Below are 25,716 nucleotides of genomic sequence, written 5' to 3' on the forward strand. Positions count from 1 at the left end.
GTGGATACATCATGGACCTGCAGCAAAGCCAATAGTGGGGAAAAATGCAGACTTGCACATTGGCCTGCAGTGTTTGCCGCATGCTGATGCTGCCTGTTTTCTTGCTTGCTTTTCTGCTTAAGGGTACGTACACACTTACCAGATCCGCAGCTGATTTTCTGCTGCACATCCGCAGCAGATTTCATTTAAATAACTGAACACAGCATCAAATCTACTGCGGATCCTGTAGGTGTGAACGCACCCTTAAACTTGTAAAAAAAAAAAACATGCAGCAGCAAACATGGAGCTAAGTGCACGATACATGTGAATGTATCCTAAGGCTAGATCACCACCATCTAAATAAATGGAATGCTCTATTCAATAATGTGAGGAGTAAGGATTACACCATATACTAACAATAACATGGTAGGGACATCATGACTGCCAATCTTGGGCTGTGGTAACGGCAGAAGTATAGAGTCATACCGCTGGTCCTTTCTCTGTGTGGTATGTAAATGACAGTACTCTAATAAAATGCTGGATGAATGGGTCATTGGGTTTGTGGGCAGGTTCATGTGAAAGAGCAGTAAGTAAATGACCAAGCACACAGCGATCTGGCATCACTGCCAAACACTGTGGTTGTGCTGGATCAGAAACTATGGCAGATGGTCCACAGGCTGCTAAATGGACTTCTATAACTCCACAACCTTAAGGCTATGTGCACATAATGCTGAAATAATGGACATCTTTTGGGATGGCTGTTATTTAATGTCAAAAGCCCCAAATACCGACCATGAATATTTGTGGCCGTCATTACAACACTGTGTGAACGTAGTCTCTGGGCAATGTCACACACAGCACATGGCACTTATTTAACCAAAGCCAGAACGCTGGGAAACAGAAGGAGAGACGGTGTTGGGTGGCCTCACCTTTACCATTATTAGTCAGTGACATAGTTAAAAGAGCTACTCTTATCTTTATTGTATAGCTAGCGGGCTCATGTAACCACAGCATCATTCTATGTTTTTACACACTTTCTTTTGTTTATTTCTTTAAAGGGGTTATCCAGCAAAAAATATTTTCTTTCAAATCAATTGGTTACAGAAAGTTATATAGATTTGTAATTCACTTCTATTTTTAAAAAAATCTCAAGTCTTCCAGTACTCATCAGCTGCTGTATGCCCTGCATTAAGTGTTATTTTTCCAGTCTGGCACAGTGCTCTCTGCTGCCACCTCTGTCCCAGACAGGAACTGCCTGGAGCAGCAGCAAATTCCCATAGGAAACCTCTCCTCCTCTGGACAGCTGTGGTCATGGACAGAGATGTCAGCAGAGAGCACTGAAAACAAAACATTTCCTGCAGGACATGAAGCGGCTGATAAGTATTAGAAGACTTGAGATTTTTAAATAGAAATAAATTACAAATCTATATAAAACTTTCTGAAACCAGTTAATTTAAAATAAAAAGATTTTTGCTGGATAACCCCTTTAACTTTTTATCTTTATGAACTCACCAGAAATATTTTGTTAACAAGACAGTGACCTGCTCTAAATAAAAGAATACAAAATACTCTTATTAGAATTAAATGCAAGAAAGACAAGCCCATGCTCTGAAGCCCCTGACATAGAAGCTCTCCACCTTGGAAGAGTTTCCTGTAAGGCTAGGTTCACACTGCGTTTTTGTAATCCGTTTTTTTCATCCGTTTTTTGCAAAAAAAAAATAAAAATTATGAAAAAAAACAAAAAACGGATGCATTTGTGTGCATCCGTTTTGATCTGTTTTTTCCATGGTCTTCCATTGTAAAAAAAAAACATCAAAATGGATCAGTTTGTTTTTTTTAACGGACACAAAAATAGTGTCAGCTACGTTTTTGTGTCAGTCAAAAAAAAAAGGATTTTTTTTGTACAATGGAAGTCAATGGAAAAACAGATCAAACGGATGCACACAAATGCATCAATTTTTTTTCATCCTTTTTTTTGCAAAAAAACTGATGGGAAAAAAAAAAAAAAAAAAAAAAAAAAAAAAAAAAAAACAGTGTGAACCCAGCCTAAATAAGCAGGGAATCAGTAGGTGTTGCATGTGCACTAGCCTCCTTCACCACTATTATCCTATACAAACCTTGTTGTATTATTTTAGTATAACATTCAAGTCCATGACTGAATAAGGCCTCATAAAACCCAAATACTAAACATACTTCAGGTTTTACTTCAAGTCACCAGGCCGAGCTCTGAGCTCCCGGAACAGATACAAGAGAGCAGGAGGATGAATCCTCGGAGATGCTATTTTAGGCTGCCTATGAGTGACATGTTTGTGTGTGTTTTTTCAACTATTTTAACAAACTTGTATATACATTCTGTCTGCGGTAAATATGTTCCTGTAAAACAATATTTACAACACAGATCAAACATATCCCACACTACTGGAAACTGAACCAGAGAGGCCCTTGATGCGTCACAGAAAGGATGGCTACTGCACGCCAAGGAGAAGCTTACAGCTCTGCCGCAGAACACCGTAACAGTGCAAAGGGCAGGGAAAAGAGGCGACATCAGAACAGCAGCTGTGAGGGATCACGGGAGGCAAGTATGACCAATATCATACTTTTTGTTTTTTAATCAACAAAAACCCTATGTGCAAAAACACAAATTCTTTTATTATACATAATACTGTTCGGAGATTGTGTCAAGCAGCAAAAATAGCATAGTTTAAAGTTATTCTTAACATACCGAGACGAGATCCAGACAGAATTTATTATAGTTAATCTGTTTGGAAAAAAAATCTGTCACATTGTCAGAGCTCTGCCATGATATTTGTGTGAACGAGGGCTAATTTATCCAAGCGAAGGATTACATTAGTGATCCAATGCTTTCTGGTGACAAATCACATTTTTGATCACGCTCTTAGTATAAGTGACATTACCTTTAAAACTAATAAGATCTTAATACGTGCGCACAATTACAATCCATTCACAACAAGCGAGTAGAGGACATTGATGAGGCTCAGTGGCTGTCACTCTCGGTCTAATAATACTAATAAATCAGGCAGCGTCTGGCACTTGAAGGAGACCCTGCAGTTTCCAGACATGAGATGTTAGACATGTCTACGAGAAAGACTTTTCTGTGCAGAAATCCAAATTTCAAATATTGCAGAAGACTTTGGCCAAATGCCAGACACTAGAAGCTTCCCCATGACATTCATTACAGAATGCAAAACCCGAAACTTAAAGGACGGCAGGTGATGGGCGCACAACACAATGAGCAATGAGAGCCAATTCATCCTGGACATAAAAAATACTGAGCCAAGGTTTCAAGGCAAGCAAATTTCATTAGTGAATAAAGTAGGAACCTAAAAAAATAAGGAAATGTTATAATCTGACATAGATATATATACACATATACACACACACAATATATATATAGTAACTCAATACAGGGATGCGTCATACGGAGCAGTTTTCTGTCTTTTGAGGCCAGAAGTGGATCCGGCAAGTGTCAGAGGTATAATGGGGGGAATTTACCAAAGCATTTACACAGCAAAAATTTTACTTTCTTGCATCTGCACCGCTTACATAATTTTATCAAAACTGATTTAGTGAATGAAACAAGTGCCAACCCAGATATGGTTTCATTGATAGCTATTTATAAATAACATGAAAAATTCTGATAGATTTGGCATAGGATTCCTGACATATGATCCCCAACAATCACTATAATGAGTCACCAAGATTCTCTCTCACTGCACAACGGCAGTAAAGAGGAGTCTGAAGGGATCAGTGAACTATCATGCTGCTGCTCTGATCAAAGTCTATCGGACTGATAAACATAGTAATGTATGGCGCAGAGAAAAACAAAGAAAAATTATGCGTACAAACCCTGTCTCAAGGACTTCCCAAAACTTAAAATCATGGTAATTGAAAATAACCTCACATGTCATCAGTCATCTCAAAAGTTAACAACAACGGGACCCACTGCTGAGACCTGCTGTGATCAGGTGATATAGCCGAGGAGACCGTGTAGAAGCAGCGCAATCCACTCCCCAAGCCATTTGTTTGTTCCATCTACGTAGCCTCATAGACTTACATGGCAGTATTAGCTGATTAGGGGATACAGCTATGGAGTGGACGGCACAGCTCTCTCATTGGTCGTTTCTTTTTTTTTTTATTACATTCTTTAGTTAAACAAAACACAAACGCTGGCAGGTCAGTAAAGTGAGGACATCCTTGGCTGTTTCTCCTCATCACAGTGGGTCTCTGAGACCTGGTGCAGTGAATAGGTTCTGACATATGACAAGTTATGTTTAATAACAAGAATATACTAATGTATGTACCGATTTAATTAATACATGCTAGAAGAGAAGAAGGTCAACTGGACCGCAACGACCATTATAATGGGGGTATTCTTGTCTACCGGCCAGTAAGTAAAACAAAAATTTCCAGTTATTAGAGAAATTCACCAGCATCCCAATGATGGAAGTGCAGAGAAACAGCTGGGAAATGAAGGAGATTCTCCCTGCTAGTAAGAGGATTATTCAGATAATAAGTATCTATTAGGAAACTGCTACTTATTCGATAATAATGGACTAATCTTGAAGGAGTTTCTTTTTTAATAAAGGGGCAGACTGGCTAAAATGCCTGTTTGTCTATTGCAAACCCACTTTAAATACTTTGCATTCAAGGAGAATGTGAAACAATAAGTCTACCAAAAATGAGAACTTCTCATTTTACCAAACTTTAGCAGTTCTTTGTTGTTAACCTTGGCACAGAAACAATGTTTTCTAACAAAGTTACAGCACCAGATTAAAAATGAAAAATTGATTCCATATCGACTGGTGGGCAGTCTTGTAAACGACTATCAGATATTTAGAAATAAGGCCAGGATGCAGAAGAGCTACTTTATTAGCTGGTAAACATACACCTTTGAGAGCCCCGGCCCAGGAGACCAAATCAATTATTAGAAAGGATAAATCATCAGAAGATGCAATGTTATAGGGGTTATGCAGGTTTCCAAAAGGTTTCATATGTGGCTGTGACAAATCATATTCAGAGGATTTACCAGTGTAATGGCTGCATCTGCCAGCCAAACATGTGCCGTACAGCAGAAGGGTCTATTGTGTTAAAACTGATTTAAATTTACAACAGCCCAGGAAGGTGTATTGTTAAAATATAGTTTACACCAGGTCAGACAGCAAGCTATTTTGGGGGTAGGTTGCACCTCAATCCGAAATTCTAAATGTTAAAAAAAAAATTAAAAATCCAAGGCAAAGCTACAATTACCATAACGCCTGGACAGTCAAAGATTTGTTTGCAGCGAGTTTGACAGCACTGTCTTATATTAAAGCGGAAAAGCATAAAACAGTAACATTTTGGAATGCAGGCTCTCAAGTAGTGCAGTCTAAGAAAAGCCATTGAATGCGTAGAGTATTGTAACCTAAGGCCACAGTAATGAGGGACCAATGTTTAGTGAGGAGCCTCTTTTAGGGTGGTTTCACATGCATAGAGTTTTTGGCATTGCAGGAAGAACCAGCATAAAAGGTCTCCATACACTTTAGACTTTCATCTGACGAACCAGCCAGTCGTGAAGGATTCGGCCATCAATATAAGGTGCATGGGGGTATCTAGAACCACCACCGACAGATAAGGTCAGTGGCGATAGGAGATGGCGGTAATGGAAAATCATATCTGACCCCTTTGTTCAGTCAAAGACAAGCCGCAGCAGATGGCTGGTGGGAGATATCACTGATTGTTCAGCCATAAGATTTGTAGGTAGGTGTATTGGGAATTTAGTCCTTCCGATGGTAATTACTTTTAATTCCACTTTTGCCTTTGCTTTAACAAAAAAAATAAACAAAACTGAATACAAAAACTAAAGTGTTTTTCCTAAAAACTGTGTGTGTGACACCAGCCTCAAGAGAGGCCACCTGCCACCAACCCCATTGTAATGGTGCTGGTCCCTGCTGTTAGTGCATTCTGTTTTGTTGTGACACACAGGAAATGCCTGCTAAGCCAAACTAAGATGAAGTGTGTCACTGCTATGGGTAGGGTATGGCTAAGCAGTAAAGAGCATCCCAAGCATGCTCTTTACTGACCATGCAGCATTTGATTAGCAGTGGCTGAAGAAGTTGGATGCAGCCCTAAGGCTGCCTGGGAAACATGACTACGGGGGGTGCATGCAACTTCTTCAGCCAATGCTAATCAAATGCTACAAGCTCAGGTTTAGACAGACCTGTGCATGCTCGAGTTACGCTCACCTCTGTTAAGCTGGCATTTACTAAGTGCAGGTTTCTTTCTCATCCAGGTGACAGAGGGGGAAAAAAGTTCCTGTTTTCACCTCAATTGATCAGGGGAAGAACCCCCCCCCCACACACCATGAGTCAAATACTAAATACAAACTCAAGAATGTTCTTTGTGAAGAACACATAGAAGACAGTATGTCCATGAATGCAATATTTCTAGAAGTCCAGCAATTAAAAAAAAAAATTCAAATAAACAATTATTCACCTCTCCCCATGCCCTTGCAATGATGGACTGCCGTTCCAGGACCGGCACTAGGATCTCCTTCGCAGTCAATGTCACAACCTGGTTGATGAACTGCCCACTCGGCCAGTCTGTGACTGGAGCGGGACATGGCTGCAGTCACCGATTGGCTAACCAGGCAATCCATCAGCCAGGTTGGGACATCACTGTGACATCATCGGAACTCGGGGGAAAATGACTGTCACATGGTGCTTTGTGGGCACATTGAGAGGTAAGCAATGATTATTATGTTTCCCCCTGCCGGCTGATAATTTTTTTTAAGATCACCCAAACTTTTCTTATAATTTAATTTTATTCATTGCAATAGTCAAAGAAAACTTACATTTTCATTGTCTTCTTCACACATCGATTCCTCAGCAAACTGCTGTCCATTCTATAAAACAGAAAGTAAAATTTTAGCATACATTTTTCAACATTTTGTTTTAAAAAAAAAAAAAAAATTATCCATAAAATTGGGCAATGAAATAAAGACAGACTCAAAGTTTCACTGACAAATAAAACGCACAAAAAGAATTAGTGGGAAAATATCTTCTTGCTGAGCTCTATGGGTCATTTTTATTTTTTGTCTGAAGTTGTTCTAGGTCTTAAAATATATATCTAACCTGCTCCTCCAAGTGTCAGTAATTTGGGAGAAATGTATTACTGAATTTATGTATTTGTGTATATATGAAGCGTTCCTATATTTAGGTGTTCTTGTTTTGCACCAAATTTATTAAAATGGTGCTTGATAGATTTGAACCCACTGAGAAGCTATTGAATGTTAGTGTTTCTCCAAGCTAATAGACATAGCCATATAAGTGTGATCTGCCCAGGAGTAACTTTTTTAGTCAGACATTTAGTCTGACAATTTAGTCAGATTCACTATTGATGACTGTGCTGTGAGGTCCAAATACGAATGTAACTGGATGTATCAGTCATGAAGTAACCAGCAAAGTAGCATATTTCTAAGCAAAAATGCGCCAATTTGCGCCATTTTTACACCCATTCACAGACATACATGAGATGCTAAATCCCCCTTTGACGTTTCACTAATCACTAAATGTCCATTATTAAACCAGCAGAGATCGCACATTCCCCCCTATAGTTAAAGAACCATCTTCACTGAGGTCCAGCAATAACTGGATAATTTATGCTTAAAGGGGTTTTCCGAAATAATAAAAAAAAAATGCCCAGAGGCAGAAGGCATCAGGAAAAAAAATAAAAATAAAATCAAATCCCTGGCAGAATGTTACTACGCATGGGTCACGTGGTCACGTGCAAGGGCTAGTGCTCAGAACGACTGAGGCAATTGTTAGCAATTGTGACTGGTCGGTGCCCAGAGTTAAAGGAAATAAAAAAATGAATATACTAGAGATGAGTGAATTAACGGTAGGAACAAAGCAAAGCGCTTCATTCCTATCTGTATTTCGTTCATCAGGCTCCGTGACGCTCCTCCCTGGGTGCTGGGAAAGATGGATCCAGTCCTAGGAATCTGGGAACAGCCTGATAAGCAGAATGCATCTAGGAACTAAGCGGTTTGAACCTCTAGACTATACCTTCCATAACTGTACAGTGTATAATGCAGCTCATTTTAATTTCAGACCCCCAAAGACAGACATGTAGGATTCTTCATGCATAACTTCGAAAATGGGGAAACCCCATTCAAGAAACTGTTTTAACTGCAACCTAATAAATCAGCAATTTCCTGCTATCACTTCTGATAAATAGACATTACACAGAGTTACAACACAGATTCAGGGGAAAAAAAAAAAAAATGACTCAAGGGCTTTTCACAACATCATCCACAACAAGTGTGTTCAGGACACAAGCTACCTTGAAACACTCAACACTGAGCAATCCCTGAGCTCCAAGCTGCAGTAATAGGTGAAAAATATGAACAAAGTACCAGAAAATGAAAATAAACAACATTACAACTATATTTTGTGGGTTGACTGTTTTTGTGTTGTAAGAGAAACAGATCGCTGATCTTAGGGAGACCAGCGAACGATAACACTGCCGGCTGCTAGTGAAAGCGCTCAATGCAGTGAAATCCTAGGTGCATTGCCCCCTGGGAAACATGAATATGCAAAAGAGCCCGCAGAGCCTCATTGAAGAGTCTCGAAACACAGGACTAGACAGATATGTACTATCATACTATGTACTATTGGTGAGATAACCAGAATTGTCTGTTTTTGCTTTTCTGTCCATCCATTTCACTGTTTCCATTGCAGTAACCTTAATGGTCAACCACATTTTTATGTAAACCACATCACAAACAAAAACACAAACACAAAAAACACCTGATCCATTCCAATGCTTGTTTTCATAAGGTCAATGGGAAACGTATTCTGCAGTACGGCATACTGCAGTATCCATTTTTACCATAAGTTCTCCATTTCCACATTCATTTTTCTCTAGTTTCCAATCACAGCTAAACTTTTTACTCAGACAGTTGTAAATATCTCCTCGTATTATGTTTTATAATTCTATCAGCATTATATATATATATATATATATATATATATATATATATATATATATATATATATATATATATATATATATATGCACATTTTGTGTGGGATTAACTATAGTTTTAATTGGTGGAATTCTGGGGAACATAAGACATTTTGATCATTCTTTTCTCCCTATTTTTGGTAGGTGGGATAAACAAAGACCAAAGCCAGAAATGCCAGAAAAGTAGTAATTTTAATCCGCTTTCCTTTCCTATGCTTTAAAAACATATCATGCTTAGAGCTCAAATGTCAACGAGATGTTGCCAAGCCAGAGCATGCTTGCCTTGTCCCTCTGCCGCATGACTGAAGTACAGGGCTTGGCTTCCAGCATTGAGCCCTGTACCTCAATTAGTTAAGGCATGTAGGGGTGGGGGAAGGAGGTGTGCATGCTGAACACTGGCAGCACCTCCTTGACAATAGTGCTTTAAGCAGTGCAGATTCCCCTTTAAAAGGTTACACATTATTTTGGTCAGTATTTGGTCCACATCTTGCTCATTATAGATAGAGGTACAAATCTTGCCATCATAGGTTTTTGGTTAGAAATACTGATCAAAATGGATTCTCACAGATAAGTGGAAATGTTGTACACTTGGGGGGAGCCAGGCCCACCTCCTGTGCGTAGAGCTGGGCTGGTGCACGAGAAAAGGACAGCGCTACGCACAGGAACAAGTCAGAGTTTTGAAAAAAAGACTGTGCCACCTGATGGTACAATCGCTTTAATCTTTGCCCAAAAAATTTTATTTCTGCTTAGCTCTTCCTATTCAACATTCAGAGAAGCTAATGACACTGCATTTGGGCAGAACTTTGCCAATATACATCAGGAAATCGGCACTAAGGTATGAATGCTAATATCGCTGAGGGCGCTCTCACCAAACAATGCACGGTGGGCTACGATTTTCATTTTCAGCAGTCACACACAAAAAAAGTGCGCACACACACACACACACACACACACACACACATATACATATGTAGTTATTAATCTATAAAAATTTTATGTAATGTAAATCCAACCTTCAACAAGCCTCTACTGAGCTAAACAGTGGATTTACTTGGTTCGGCAGAGTATCTAACCTAACTCCAAACCCATATAACGTAAAATGCTCAAACATGGCATAAAACATTTTTAAAGAAGGAATCTGGGAAAATAAAAATAAAAAAAGTTTAAAAACTTAAACCATGAAATCCGCTGATATCTTGAACGAGTGAAATCTAAACTACACGTCAGCCTCTGTCCATTACTACGTTGTGAAGAGTTACCATTAAATACCCAAAGTATTCTAACTAAACGGCGAGCAGGATGGGGATTTCACAGCTACAAATATACTATAGTAGGCAAATATACTTACCAGTTCTTCATAAAAATATCTGCGGTATAACATTTTTAAGAACTTCCCTTTTCTGTGAAGGCATGTGTCCCACTAAATCTTCTCTATTCCTGGGCCGAGCACCACCGCACACGCTCAGCTTATATACGGACTAAATAACCATAAGGATGCAAGAGACTGTACAATAATGAAGATGCATATTGATATAGTAGAGGGTAAAGGATCATCTGTTTCCATGGTAGCCTTCGGGAAGAAAGAATAGTTGAAAATAGATCTATTTCCTGGTTCTTTCCCCATGGCAGCAGGAGGTATAAGATTTACCATAGCAATGCATTAAAAGATGGCATGCAGTTACCAGGCATGGTACTCATACAGAAACCATCAAGTGGTTTATAATGAGAATAAAATGCGTCTCTGATGGTGGTCATACTGCACGAACAGAACTCCCGTCATTGTTACCTGGTATTTAGCTTTCCTCTGCTATAGGAACCCTAGCACTAATCTACATTACAAAAGGAAACAAAACGGGATCACATGTTCAGGCAATTGTCGCTGTGTCATGTGATAAGACACTTAGCTCTGATAGGATAATCTCTGCTATGACCCATTCCGATAATGATCAGACCATAAAGCTTTTATGTAGGTTAGATAATGATGGGATTTCCGGTCATTTGCACACAGTGATTACTGTTTCCAGGCCACATTCCCCAGTAATGTCATTTCTTCACATGCTTCCTCTGGATGACCTGTCCTGTATGACACAGACAAAACAATCATCTCAATAGGCACTGTGTAATGCTTCATCTCCCCTGTGGAGGAATTACAGATTACAGCCAATAACTGGAGGTCTGGAGGTCACTCCTTGAGGAGACCATCAAACTGGCATATAGAGTCTTATAAGCCATGTGATGCAACATGTGAAGAAAGTATGCAAAGTAGCCCTCTGCCAGTAGGAAATTCTATACCTAAAACAGTAGGTCATTGAAAGTGAAGAAACTTTCTAATTTGTTCTATTTACCTTTTAAGCTCTCTCTCCCTGCTAGGCACTCTAAGGGTCCTTTTACAACAAACAATCTTAAGTCGTCCAGGGTGATCAGGTACATTGGCGCTCTTTGCAATGCCTTTAGAACGTACTATAAATCGTGCATTTGGGCCACACAAATGATCACTATTGTTTTTGCAGCCATTCAAATGTATTGCCATCAGCCACACATTCACTGTTCACTGCTCTAAAGGAGGAGTGGTCTGAATCTCAGAGTATACATTGGTGAATAGATGTGTGCTGGCATCTTATCTGCAGCAATCCTTTTTCACAATGACAGCTCCCAGCCCTGTAGAGCTGTCAGGACAGGACCTAGAATAGCAGAGTGCAACAAAGAACAGCAGATTGCAGAGCAGAGGAACACAGTGCTGCTTGCCAGAACAGCTAATGACTATGGAGCTGTCTGTCCTCCACCCAAAGCAGGAAGTGGACAGCAGGCCCTTTACTTTGCATAGTAACATATTAAAAGTTTTGAGCAGTGGGGTAAGAAGAGTGGTCCAGATGCTAAGACCCCCACTATTCCCTGGCATGAAGCAGATACACCGAGCCTAGTCCATGAGCCTGTACGCGAATAACCTCATCTCTCCAAGAAAAGCTGAACATATTTTAGACTAAAATATAATAAATATTACAGTTTCTACATATAGCTCTACATATGCTTATTTTAACCTTTAGAAGTTGTAGTTCCCCAGTGTAATTTATCTGAAGCTTAGAAGTGAAACATTCTGCTACTTTCTATTCATCAGTATTAGGATCTTTGTTTGCAGTTATTACTAACTAGTAAATAAAACGTTTCATTTATAATTTTTTTTTATACTACAAGCTACTAGTTAGCTGATGCAGTTACAGGCCGGCATTAACCCGGTTAGGGTACGGCACTGATGTTCTGATTTAGATCTGTCATAAGATTGGGAAAATAAGGGAATGCAGCCACAGCAGATTTAGTGCAAGTACAAACACGTCTTTATTTTAACACGGATTTACATTGTTTGTATAGAATTGTATTTTAGGGCATGTACTACTGCTACAGCACCCACACCTCAGAACTTGGATTACAGGGGCTTATAGACATTGGCTCAGTAAAATTGTGTAGTTTAGAGGGCTGACACTGTAATACAGGACCTCCTAATAGTCTGTAAGCTCATGCATACAAGCAGGGCCCTCACTCCTCATGTATGGATAATTATATGTAGATCTCTGTAATGTCTGTTTTTTGTCTATGTATGTACCCCCAGAATTGCAAAGTGCTGCGGAATCTGTTGGCGATATACAAAAAATTATTACTGGTACTATTATTATACAGCATCATGAAACTGGCCTAAAGGTCACCCAAACATCCGCCCGCCGCTGCATGACAGTCTCCATTACACAAGATAAGCATGCAACTCAATGCATTCCTATAGACCAGGGGTAGGGAACCTTGGCTCTCCAGCTGTCCAAAAACTATAACTTCTCACAATGCCTGGACAGCCAAAGCTGAAGCTTGATGGGAGTTGTAATTTTGCAACAGCTGGAGAGCCAAGGTTCCCTAACCCTGCTACAGACTGTCAGTGTGCAGTCCTTGCCTAATACTATATCACCATCACTGGTGCTTGTGGAAATGCCCAGGACAACTAAACGCATTGCACCTACACTCAATATTTGCAGCACATCTGTACAGACAGTAGGCCCTTTAGCTGATCCGAAGAACCCAGTTGCTCTTAGCACAGTTGTGTACATTTCTAACACACCATTGAAGTCTGGAGCTTTCTCAGGAGTCCTCTTGAGTCTCACAACCTGCTGCTGGCTCCTCCACACAAATACCTACTGACTACAGCTGCTGCAAACAATTTCACATCCCGCGGTCAGACATTGTTCACACATCAAATCACTTCATATGCACTTCATTCTCTTCAGATAAGCTGCTCACAATGCCAAGACAAGAATACATATCACCTGTCCCAAAGAATAGCTTGTAGACAAATTCATTTCTGCTAAGACAACGCCGAACGAGTCTGGCTAGAAAATCTATTACCACTGAACGCAATTAAACAAGTATCTTATAGAGTGACGGCATATTACCATGGGTGGCATACAACCTATAAGACCCCCCAGGATCCTGAAAATTAAGGGTCCGCAGTGCTGATGTAGCATTACAGTCTGCAGAACATCACCCAGCCACCTATTCAAGTGAACGGGGCCATGCACAGCTCCCTCCATAGCTGGGTGGCTGGAAGTGCCCTGTAGCCCTTCCAGCCACACATAGCAGTGCCGATGCAATGTACGGACAGAATAATGCTGCACAGAATATATTGTGTAATATATATGAAAAAAAAAAAACAATAATAATAATAATAATAATAATAATAATAGTAATAATAATAGTAATAATAATATACACACAGTATATTGCAGTCATTTCTCTGGAAAATGGAAAAACCCTTTAACCCATAGAACATGGGGGAAAAAAAGCCTTCAAACTTCATAATATATTTAGAGAGCTGTCTATGTGAAGCTAGGATTTAGCGTCTCAAAAAAGCCCCTATGATGCCCCACTGATCCTGCTAACCTATTACTGCACAGATGAAGCCGTGGTGAGAACATCTCCCATTATGATGCAGTCGCTCGAAGAACTGCATCAAAATAACATGTGAGAAAGCCCCCTAAGGCCAAATCCATGCAGGGTCAAATCAGTACAGTTTTTCCATGTAATCAATAGCAGACTTTATATAGAAAAGTAATGGAATCGGTTTGGGATGTAGCTCAATGTATGCTTACAAAAAAAAAAAAAAAAAAAAAAAAGAAAAAATGTGGCAAAAATAATTTCAAATTGAGGTAAAAATGATAAGAAAGTTCTCAGGGAGACGTGACGTTCATCACACATACAGTCCAGTGCAAGTAAACTATACATTTGCTTTTAGACTTCAATATAAACAGGAAGACCCTGTCAAACAAACCAAGTGTCTATGTAGCCAGCAGGTGAGAGGGAGAGAGTCGCAACTTCCTCCACGCACAGCAGCGCCATCACTTGTGTGGCACCATAATGGCACAAGCACACAGGTGTATGGATCCTCGCTGTACCTCCATGGGGGCTATCTTTTGGAAAAATGGAGAACATGTTTCACTGGATCATGGTAAATGCAGAAGTTAAAGTTGTGTCCCACAATCAACACAAGGAAAGAGGAAGGAATGCGTTTAAGGGAAAATAGAGATTATTTTTATTAGTACATAAGGATGAAACACCCAGACATTCTGGGTTAGTGGAGCATGACAAAAAAAAACATGCAGACAAAAACACAGAGACCCTGGGATGAGAACCCTAAAAAATAATAGTATGCAGTGCAGTGTTCCCCCTACATACAGACAATAAAAATGCAACTGTGCATAAATAAATATGAAAGAAAAAAATAAATAAATCAATGACATGCCTCAGAGTCACAGATGCAGTGAATACTTGTAAAGAGGGGAAAGAACCAGGACAGGAGGACAGCCAAACGGAGAGCAGTGTAGCAATTGCTCCGCTCGAGCCAACCACTAAGCTGCATATACAAAGTTAAACAGTTAGCGGGGGTCCGGGGTCACAAACCTGACGTACGTTCTGCTGCGTAACCAGCTTCTTCCGGAGGTAACAAAACCAATCAACACAAGGATGGATGGATGATTGTTGCAGGCCCCAATCAATCATAAAAACAGAGGTCCTGTTTATTAATCTTGTATATGGCACTTTTCAGCAGACTGCTTTGAAAATGCTACTCTATTACACAGAACGATTATCAGCTATATTTGGCCGATAACCGTCCTGTGTAATAGAAGGCAACGATCAGCCAACATGAATGATGTTGGCCGATCATCACTCACATCAACATGTTGAAAGACAAAACGTGATAGCAGCAATCTGTTTCCGTCGCTCAGTGGAATAGCTTTCCTCTATGGGCTGCCCGGACAATCTAGCGATTGTCCTGGCAGCCCATAGGATATAGCAGCTGTTCCTACTCCACGGAGTGGCGGCAGCAGCAGGTCGCTGCTGTATAAGTGGTTTGTCTTTCAACATGTTGAAAGACAAACTACTTTGACGATCAGCCGACATGAACGATGTCGGCTGATCGTTGCCTCCTATTCCACGGGATGTTTATCGGCCGTGACGGTCGATAACCGTTCAGCGGAATAGGGCCTTTAGCCATCTTTCACCCTCCTTTCCTCCTCCCTCTCTCCACAGACTTGTATCTAGCCCAGGAATCAGATTACAAGTGGTAACCAGTAAACAAAAGTCATTGCTAAGCAGATTCTAAACCTGCGTTCACACTACAGAATTGCGTGGATTTCGTAGTTTGAACACATCCCAAGAGTAGATGACAGCAGGGAGCGGGAAAAGGTAAAATGCTAGATAACAAGCATTAGATACATTACAAAGTTTCTAATAATAATAATAATAATAATAATAATAATAATAATAATAATAATAATAATAATAATAATAATATTTATTTGTATAGCACCAACAGATTCCGCAGCGCTTATTTAAATACAATAGAGGTTATATATTAAATTATACAATGAATAAATTAAAATACCGTATTAGAGACCTGCTCTCAAGAGCTTACAGACTAGGATAACTGGGAGTAACACGAGAGGTGCTTTATTTGTCAATGTTCCAGTCATTGTACATGGAATCTCTTAAGTGCCTATAGGTGACTGGGCGAGCCAGTAACAAGCCATTTTCTAAGATAACAAGGAAAGTGTAACTAGCACAGAAGTTATAGAGAGGATGGAGAGGGGATAGCAAAGGGAGACGAGATTACGAAAGGTTATAAGCACACCTGAAGAGATGGGTCCTCAGGGCACGCTTGAAACTGGGAGTGTTGGAAATAAGTCTGAGGTCTTTGGCAAGGGAGTACTATAATCTGTTTAAAGTTTGCTTAAAGGACAGCACCAATTTAATGCCTAAGGACTATTATTTGGCTTGGTAACATTCTCTGGACCTGAACTTTTGGCACTTGTCTCCTGGCGGCTGCAGAAGTTGGATGCTGCCCTAGGGCTGCCAGGAAAACATGGCTACAGCCTATGGCTATGGAGTCAAAAGTGTGACGAGTTGGGGATAAAGGGGCCTCCCAGCGAGGAGCCATAAGGGGGGTCTCTACGACCACAACAGGGTTAGTGGGGTTTTGTTAGTTTGAAGTCTGAGTGTAATGGTGGCAGTTGTTTGGTTACAGGTAAGCTAAGAAGCCAAGATGGCCCCGTCAAGAGGGTGGGGGAGGGGCGAACAGGTATGGCCTTTGTGTAGAGACAAAGGGGTCATTAGTACGCGGAGGGAATACCAGGGGGAGGTAGTGAGCTGAGTTAGGTGGTAAAGGGGGCGGGGTTTTAGAGTACAAAAGGACCGGTAGCCAGACCAGGGGGAGACAGCACTTTTCAAGATCCCACCCTTGTTATATATTGGATGTATTGTATTTATCTGTATGTTTGGTTGTATGGACTGTGATATTGTGAGGTGGAAATCACGATCCTTTCAGCCCAGGTTTGCACTTGGGCCTCATTGACAGGGACAGTTCTCCTATACGGGAGCGCTGCTGCCAATGGGGGAGGGCAGATCTGGTCCGGGCTACCCTCAGTAAATGGTCGCTTTTAGTTTCCTGGCTGAAAGGGCGTGATTTGTGTCGGGCCTCCCCGCTTCTGTTAACAATGTTAAATAAAGTGCAGCGTATGCTGCAATTTCCGCCAAACATGTGTTTATTGTGTTTTTTGGGGGTATGGGTCTATGGGAGTGGGGTTAGCAGGTTCCCCCCTTATGGCGAGCATTAAACACTACAGAACCTAAACAATATAGCAAGTTCACTTAACACTACTAAGGACCCTATCACACAGAGAGAACACGCACTGTGTAACAGCCCTAAAGAACAAGCTTTGTTTAGACAAGTTAAACAATCACTTTGTGGGCTGCACATCACCTTTGTAATAGGAGCAATGCAGCTGAACGACAAAGTAAAGGAGTCACTAAGGGACTCCCTGCATGATAATTTCTTATACTGTGGTGATCTGAATAGCATAGTGTGTAAAGTGATACTTTTACCCCAGTTTTCCTGTGTGCTGTTACTGGCACCATCAGTTACACAGTGTCTCTAAGACAACTTTAACTGTTCTGGAGCTCACCGTTTAATACTAAATTATGATACAGGGAGTCCCGTAGAGTCCAATCTGTGATATCCGGTTATCACAGACTTGTGAATCGGGCTTTAGTCCTCATGCACACGGCCATTTAAAGATTCCATAATGTATGGAGCAGTAATGAAAAAAAAAACAAAAAAAAAAAAACACACACCCATAAAGGTGTGTTGGACCTCTACCTGTGCTTGCCTCTCAAAATTGTGGCAAATTTCTTACTGTCTTCCTACACTGTTTATGCATCATGCCAGTTCTGACCGGACCAGCGTGACCTGGACACAACTGGAGGTATCCTAGCCAAACACTCCTTCCAAGTCTGAAAACGTAGTTGTCAGAGGAAGATCTACACCACTGTTACAGTAAAGCCATGGGAGCTTCCAAGGTTTGGCGTATGGTTTGTAGCTGTGGATGTGTTTTTCAGCACCACAAAGCAACGTGTGAATTTACAGGATGGTTTTTTCAAACACTCCAATTACTTCCACTACAATAACTGCATGCAAATGATAGTGTAAATGATACCCTTTTATACGACATAAATGGCCTCTCTGCAAGATGAATCTCTAAGGCCACATTCACACGTTCCATCTTCTGCACGGAACACGGACATTGAATGCATGTAAGGGACTCCCCCTCCGTCCGTGCTGGGAGCGGGGGAACTGTACAGATATGCACCGAGCTGTAATGAAGCATGTTGAGCATCGGCATGTAGGCCATCAACGCTGGGCTTTCAGCACGTTGTCTGGTGATCGGCCTTTTCTACCTTTCCATGCTCTTATAAGGTGCGTGCACACTACAGAATCCTCGCGTATCACGCACAGTGCATTCCGTCACTCGTACCCGCATGTGGCCCCGCACATCTCCACCCGTGCCATAGACAATATTCTATGCACGGGCGGATTCTGCCGAAAGAATTGACACGTCAGTTCTTTCGGCGGCATGCGGAATCCGCCCGTGCATAGAATATTGTCTATGGCACGGGCAGAGATGCACGCCGCCGCGTGTGGTGTCACAGGTGTCTGCAGAGCCTCCACTTCCAAGATGAACTTGTCTTGGGAGTGACCAGCCAACCACTGACCGTGGTGCTGTCCAGTCTCAGACAGTGATTGGCTCTCGGAAGTGGAAGCTCTGCAGTCAGCAGGGGACACCTGTGACATCATAGGAGGGCACTGAGGGAGCACAGAGAGGTAAGCACAACATGTTTGTTATAGAAGCACCAGCAGCAATATATTGAAAATGGCCGACCAAAGGGTGAGCAAGGTAGATATTTCCAAATTGCCTCCGTTTAACATACATACTAGGAAAAGTTCATGATACCATAGAGGGAAGCTGTGATAAGTGCCCAACACTGGCAGACTAATGGTCCTTTTACTTGTAGCGATTACTGTTCAAAACTTCGCGATCGCATTTAAGCAATTATCTGCTGATGTAAATTCAGCTAAAAAGCAAACGAAGAGCGAGAAATCGTTAATCATGGTCTTTCAACATAAGGGTATGTTCCCACTGAGGATTCATCGCGGTATTTGAAGCTGAATCCGCGCTTAATTTCCCACAGATTCCACTTGAAATTCTGTCAGTAAAATATGAACAGAGCACTGTCCCATTGTGTCAAATGGGATTTCTGCTCTGTTGTTCACATGGCGAAAATTTCTGCCACAGATCTGATTTCCGTCCAAAGAATTCACATGACAAGATCCAACAGGGCTTTAATTCTGCTCTCCTATGGAGATGTTTAGTGTAATTATCCCATAATAGATGTTAAAACTAACAGATGTTAACTGAATATTTATTTTAATAGGTAAGAAAATTGGATCAGGAGAAAAAAAAAAAAAAAAAGAAAGAGCATTCACCCCGTGGCCCCGGCAGAAACTGACATACAGTGACATAAAGGTCAATATACTTACCACATCGCTGCTCCCGGTCCCGTCCCGGATCCCGTTGTTGACACGGAGAAATCGCCGATTCTTCTTCTCGCGCCCATTATGGTAATGAGCGCCGCCGGGTCCGAAGTCCAGCCTTCTCTCCACCTCCGACACTTGATTGACGTCGGGTCCTCTTCCTCCTCGTCTTCTTTCTTCTCGCCGGATCCCGCGCAGGCGCCGTGACAGTCGTTTTCGGCGCATGTGCAGTTCACAATTGAAGCCGCTCCACAGCTTCACTGTTTACTGCACGTGCGCCGATTGTCTTGAATACGTATCCTGTTTACCGCGCAGGCGAGATGAAGAGACCATCGCAACAGCGCCTGCGCGGGAATTCGTCAGAAGACTGAAGACGTCAATCAAGTTCCAGGAGGCGTGGATGGGCGGCGACGAGAAGAGGACCTCATGAATAAGTTGGACTCGTCCGTCGTTTCCTATGGACGTTGGACTCATCTCAGCTCATTACCATAATGGGCGGGAGAAGAAGAATCAGCGATTTCTCCGTGCCAACAACGGGATCCGGGACGGGACCGGGAGCGATGTGGTAAGTATATTGACCTTTATGTCACTGTATGTCAGTTTCTGCCGGGGCCACAGGGTGAATGGTTCCCTTTAAGGACAAGAAGCGCTCAAGAATACAAAGTAGCTACAATGTATGTAGTTGGTATTACCTTCACATAAACGATTACAATTCTGTGACATACTATAAGCCCAGCTATACAAACAGTTAAAATTTAAAACAAAGGAAATGCTTTAAATAACCCAGTCTATTTTTTTCCCTCTAAATTCTTTGGAGAATCCTACAGAGATGCGTCTGACAGGCTGCTAATGGTACAGTGTCCCACGTGTCATTATGAGGGTAAACTGTAATCAGCAGACGTTCACGATGATCCCCCAAGAGAGTTCTCCATCAGGTGCGCACACTGCCTGCTTACATTACATAGGAGTGCAAACATTGTGGACACTCGCCCTGCTTCCCGCACACTCATTACCACCCACAGATGATGCAGCCAGATCACAGGAGAATCTGAGTAACATTGCAATGTCACAACTAAACTACCCTGCGACCACACCCTGCTGACGGAGAATGAGATGAGCAAATCCTACACTCATTCACAATATAGCAACTCAGCCAACACAATGCTGATTTTTTTTTTTTGTGTGTGTGTCTTTGTAGCAGACTAAAAAGATGGACCTGGATTCAAGCTCCGAGAACAAAGGAGGCCAAGCACCTCTCTGCAGTGACACATCTCATGTACTGGGGCCTCTTCCTCCCGCAACATGAGCTGAGAAATGTATGAGCCTAGAGGTCTCCAACCTCATAAATAATCCACTGCCTCTGCCTGCCAGACCGCCTGCTTTTAGGGGAGATGAATGCTAGAATGGTCAAGTTACAGATGAGCAAGAAGTGACATGACGGCAGCAGGGAATGCGCTTTCTGGCTCTCCTCCATAGCTCCTAATGCCCAATTACTCAGCCAGGTTTAAAGGGTGAAAAGGACATCAAGCCGAGGGCATGTGAATCCATCCGCACCTAACAAAGGATCCTGGGGAAGCTATGGAGGGTGGCACACACAGGCAACAGACACCTATACAAACCTACAGCGAATTCATCACATAAAGTGCAATAGAGCAGCCTAAACTGAACGTCTTGGGCCATTACTAATCTGGAAGACCACAAGTACGGACAAGAGAGTCCTAATACACGTATAATACACATATGGACAAGAGAGTCCTAATACACGTATAATACATATATGGACAAGAGAGTCCTAACACCCTCACAAAAACCTATCAATTAAAGGGGTTATCCAAGACTACAAAAACATGGCCACTTTCCCCCTACTGTTTGTCTCCAGTTCAGGTGCGGTTTGCAATTAAGCTCCATTTACTTCAATGGAACGGAGTTTCAAAACCGCACCCAATCTGGAGACAACAGTAGGGGGAAAGTGGCCATGTTTTTGTAGCGCTGGATAACCCATTTTTTTTTTAAACATTCTTTATTTAAGATATTTTCTCATTTCATAAATACATAGAAACAGACTGACTTTGATCATAAACCGGTAATATTTTCCTCCTAACGAAACAAGTACATAAAACAAGGAGGACAAACGGCCTGTCTGAGGCAGGTAGGCAACCCATCTGTGTATAATGTTCCGGTGGAGATCATGGGCAGGACCCAAGGTGGGGGAGCATCGGGGGAGGTCCTCCAACCAAGATTCGGGGTGTAAGTTTAACATTTTTGTACAGAATTTTCCACAGCATCTCAATCGAGTGTAAAAGAAACCTTAGGTAACCTCTTACTGATCCACAAACAGTTTGCTTTCACCCTTATTACTAACGCAATTTATGGAAGGAAATCTATTATCCTGAATTCTAACACGTTTCCAAAACATCAATGGCTGATCAGGAAATCCACTGTGACCAGGCTGACAGCGTAGACTGAGTGCGGGAAGCAGCAGAGAGAAGTTTGCTGGATAGAAGGAGAGCGGAGGACTGTGCACACAATGGACGGCCACCTCCAGGGCTACTGGCCAGTGACAGCCGTCCCGTCCTCCCAGCAGTCATTAGCCGGCCCACACTACTGTGCCGCCTGCTCTCTGGTAAGTTCAGCAGATTTCCAGTCTTTGTATGAATGAATAGAAAGGATAAGAAACCCCATGTGGTGCGGATGACACAGAGCGATGTACAGGACTCTCACATCAATCACTGAGAGAACTTCATCATCTCTGATCACCGTGATGGCAGCAATAGGAAGATCAGCTGTCATGTACAAGGGCTGTGCCCTCCTGCAGGGATCCATCACCTTGATGGCATTCTGAGGACACTGTGAGAACTCCTCCCCAGACTGCCAGCAAATGTAACGGCAAGTGTCAAGCAAGTGCATGTCCCGCACTGACAGTCCTGCGCTGGCACCTCCAGTCCCTGTAGTCCTGCGCTGGCACCTCCAGTCCCTGTAGTCCTGCGCTGGCACCTCCAGTCCCTGTAGTCCTGCGCTGGCACCTCCAGTCCCTGTAGTCCTGCGCTGGCACCTCCAGTCCCTGTAGTCCTGCGCTGGCACCTCCAGTCCCTGTAGTCCTGCGCTGGCACCTCCAGTCCCTGTAGTCCTGCGCTGGCACCTCCAGTCCCTATGCTGTCATTTACAGTCCTGTGCCGTCCCCAGCGACCCCTGCCTGTAGTCCTGGGCTGTCACCTGCAGTGCTGTAGTTCTATGCTGTCCTCTACTGTCCTGTGCTGTCACCTCAAGTCCTGTAAACCATCACATGTAGTTATGTGCTACTAGCTACAGTCCTGTGCTGTTACTTACAGGAGTTATGTTTGACCCTGTGCTGTCACCCATAGTTCTGTACTGTCACTTACAGTGCTATGCTGTCACTTACTCAACTGGGGCTGACAGGAGCTGTCATCGCTAGTCCCATGATGTCACCTACAGTCCTGTGACCTTAACTCTCCTGTCCGGCACTGCCCCATAGCCAGGAACTCTGCCCAGGTACTGTGCCCATCACACACACAGCAGGCAGGTAGGGCATACGTCACACACACAGCGGGCAGGTAAGGTATACATCACATCACACATATACTAGGCAGGTAGGGTATACATCACACATATAGTAGGCAGGTAGGGTATACATCACACATATAGTAGGCAGGTAGGGTATACATCACACATATAGTAGGCAGGTAGGGTATACATCACACATATAGTGGGCAGGTAGGGTATACATCACACATATAGTGGGCAGGTAGGGTATACATCACACATATAGTGGGCAGGTAGGGTATACATATAGTGGGCAGGTAGGGTATACATCACACATATAGTGGGCAGGTAGGGTATACATATAGTGGGCAGGTAGGGTATACATCACACATATAGTGGGCAGGTAGGGTACACATCACACATAGTGGGCAGGTAGGGTATACATCACACACATACTAGGCAGGTAGGGCATACATCACACACATACTAGGCAGGTAGGGTATACATCACACATATAGTGGGCAGGTAGGGTATACATCACACATATAGTGGGCAGGTAGGGTATACATCACACATATAGTGGGCAGGTAGGGTATACATCACACATATAGTGGGCAGGTAGGGTATACATATAGTGGGCAGGTAGGGTATACATCACACATATAGTGGGCAGGTAGGGTATACATATAGTGGGCAGGTAGGGTATACATCACACATATAGTGGGCAGGTAGGGTACACATCACACATAGTGGGCAGGTAGGGTATACATCACACATATACTAGGCAGGTAGGGTATACATCACACATATACTAGGCAGGTAGGGTATACATCACACATATACTAGGCAGGTAGGGTATACATCACACATATACTAGGCAGGTAGGGTATACATCACACATATACTAGGCAGGTAGGGTATACATCACACATATACTAGGCAGGTAGGGTATACATCACACACATACTAGGCAGGTAGGGTATACATCACACATATAGTGGGCAGGTAGGGCATACATCACACATATAGTGGGCAGGTAGGGCATACATCACATATACTAGGTAGGTAGGGCATACATCACACATATAGTGGGCAGGTAGGGCATACATCACATATACTAGGCAGGTAGGGTATACATCACACATATACTAGGCAGGTAGGGTATACATCACACATATACTGGGCAGGTAGGGTATACATCACACATATACTGGGCAGGTAGGGTATACATCACACATATAGTGGGCAGGTAGGGTATACATCACAGATATAGTGGGCAGTATGTGTATATACATCACACATATACTAGGCAGGTAGGGTATACATCACACATATAGTAGGCAGGTAGGGTATACATCACACATATACTAGGCAGGTAGGGCATACATCACACATATACTAGGCAGGTAGGGTATACATCACACATATACTAGGCAGGTAGGATATACATCACACACATATTAGGCAGTATGTGTATATACATCACATACATCACACACAGCTGCAGCCGGTGACAAAGTTGTGTGCGTTCCGTCCCATCAGTTTCCTTGTGGCGGCTGATTTCCTGCCGCCCGGGGCTGACAGGAGCCGACCTGCCCGCCCTCCCCCTCCGTGCCCCGGCTCACCTCGCTCTCCACTTTCTGCACCGGCAGTTTCTGCCACGGGTCTGCCAGCTGCGCCAGCGGCATCTTCCCCGGCGCCGTACGAGCAGCAGAGAGCCCCGGGGCTTCCCGCACAGCCTTCACAGACGCGACAAAAGGTCCCGACTCCCAGAGCTGGCTGCCCGCTGTACTGTGAGCTCCGTGCTCGCCTGTCCGGTAGCGGGCGAACGTGTACCGCTCCAGTGCAGCTCCTCTCCCTTCACACTCACTCACACACTGATTTCTACTTCCTCTCACAACATGGCGTCCTCAGCAGTACCTGCCGTTCGCAGCGAGGGTTCCCGACGTCATAGTGACGTCATCGGGTAGGCGTTGGAATTCCCCGCCCTCAGTATAGGGGCAACAGGTGACAGGGAGATAAGAACGGGGCGGGGCCGAATGTGGGCGGATCCGAAGGGAGTACGTCAGGGCAGCCATCTTGGTTGAGGCAGTTCGAGCGTATGTTTTGGAAGCAGGTTTAGTTGCCGGAGAAGTTTTTTTTTCCACATTATCACTTGCTTTATTGCTGTGTATGTTATATAGTAAAAACTTGGAGTAGTGGAAGTTTAGTTCTGAAATGCATTTGCTGTATCTTGTACCACATGGGACTAGACACACTGGTGCGTTTACACTGACAGATATCTGACAGATTATTGAAGCCGAAGCCAGGAATGGCTCTGAAAAGAGGAGAAATCTCTGTCTTTCCTTTATGATCTGTTCTCTGTTTATAGTCTTTTCCTGGCTTTGGCTTTAACTATCTGTCAGATAATCTGTCTGTGTAAACACACCACAAGGCTGCCTTTACACAGATTTATCGGACAGATTTTTGAAGCCAAAGCCAGGAACAGACTATAAACAGAGAACAGCTCATAAAGGAAAGACTTGAGATTTATCCTGTTTTCAAATCTATTCCTGGCTTTGGCTTAAAAAATGTGTCAGATAATCTGTCTGTGTAAATGCACCCTAAATCCCCTATTACACGCGGCGATGTGGAGAGCAAGCGAGCGCCGACCTGTCAGGTCAGTGCTCGCTCCTCGTTCCCCTGGCGCTATTACACGCACCAACAGCGTGTAACCGCCAGATCGTCCGGGCAGCCCATAGAAGACAGCAGCGGTCTGTTGCCGCCGCTCTGGTTGCACGGAGCGACGGCAGCAGATTGTTGCCAGGCTG

At 42.9% G+C, this 25,716-nt stretch overlaps 1 protein-coding gene across 3 annotated transcripts in view; it reads right to left on the reverse strand.

Annotated features, from left to right (window-relative positions):
• The window catches only part of RPS6KA3 (ribosomal protein S6 kinase A3), a 95,713-nt gene extending 70,881 nt beyond the window's left edge, over window positions 1-24,832 (reverse strand). For 2 of the 3 annotated variants that reach the window (XM_069945776.1, XM_069945775.1), the window contains exons 1-2: window positions 24,532-24,832; window positions 6,830-6,880 (exon numbers count right to left, since the gene is read on the reverse strand). In XM_069945776.1, coding sequence (XP_069801877.1) covers window positions 6,830-6,880; window positions 24,532-24,594 — 114 coding nt within the window. In that variant the 5' untranslated portion in view covers window positions 24,595-24,832. Of the gene's footprint in view, window positions 1-6,829; window positions 6,881-24,396; window positions 24,482-24,531 lie in introns of those variants that run through there. The other variant, XM_069945777.1, reaches the window with a different exon arrangement.
• Window positions 24,833-25,716: the final 884 nt, after the last annotated feature.

The sequence above is a fragment of the Dendropsophus ebraccatus genome, chromosome 11, assembly GCF_027789765.1.
Source record: "Dendropsophus ebraccatus isolate aDenEbr1 chromosome 11, aDenEbr1.pat, whole genome shotgun sequence".
Classification (NCBI taxonomy): Eukaryota; Metazoa; Chordata; class Amphibia; order Anura; family Hylidae; genus Dendropsophus; species Dendropsophus ebraccatus.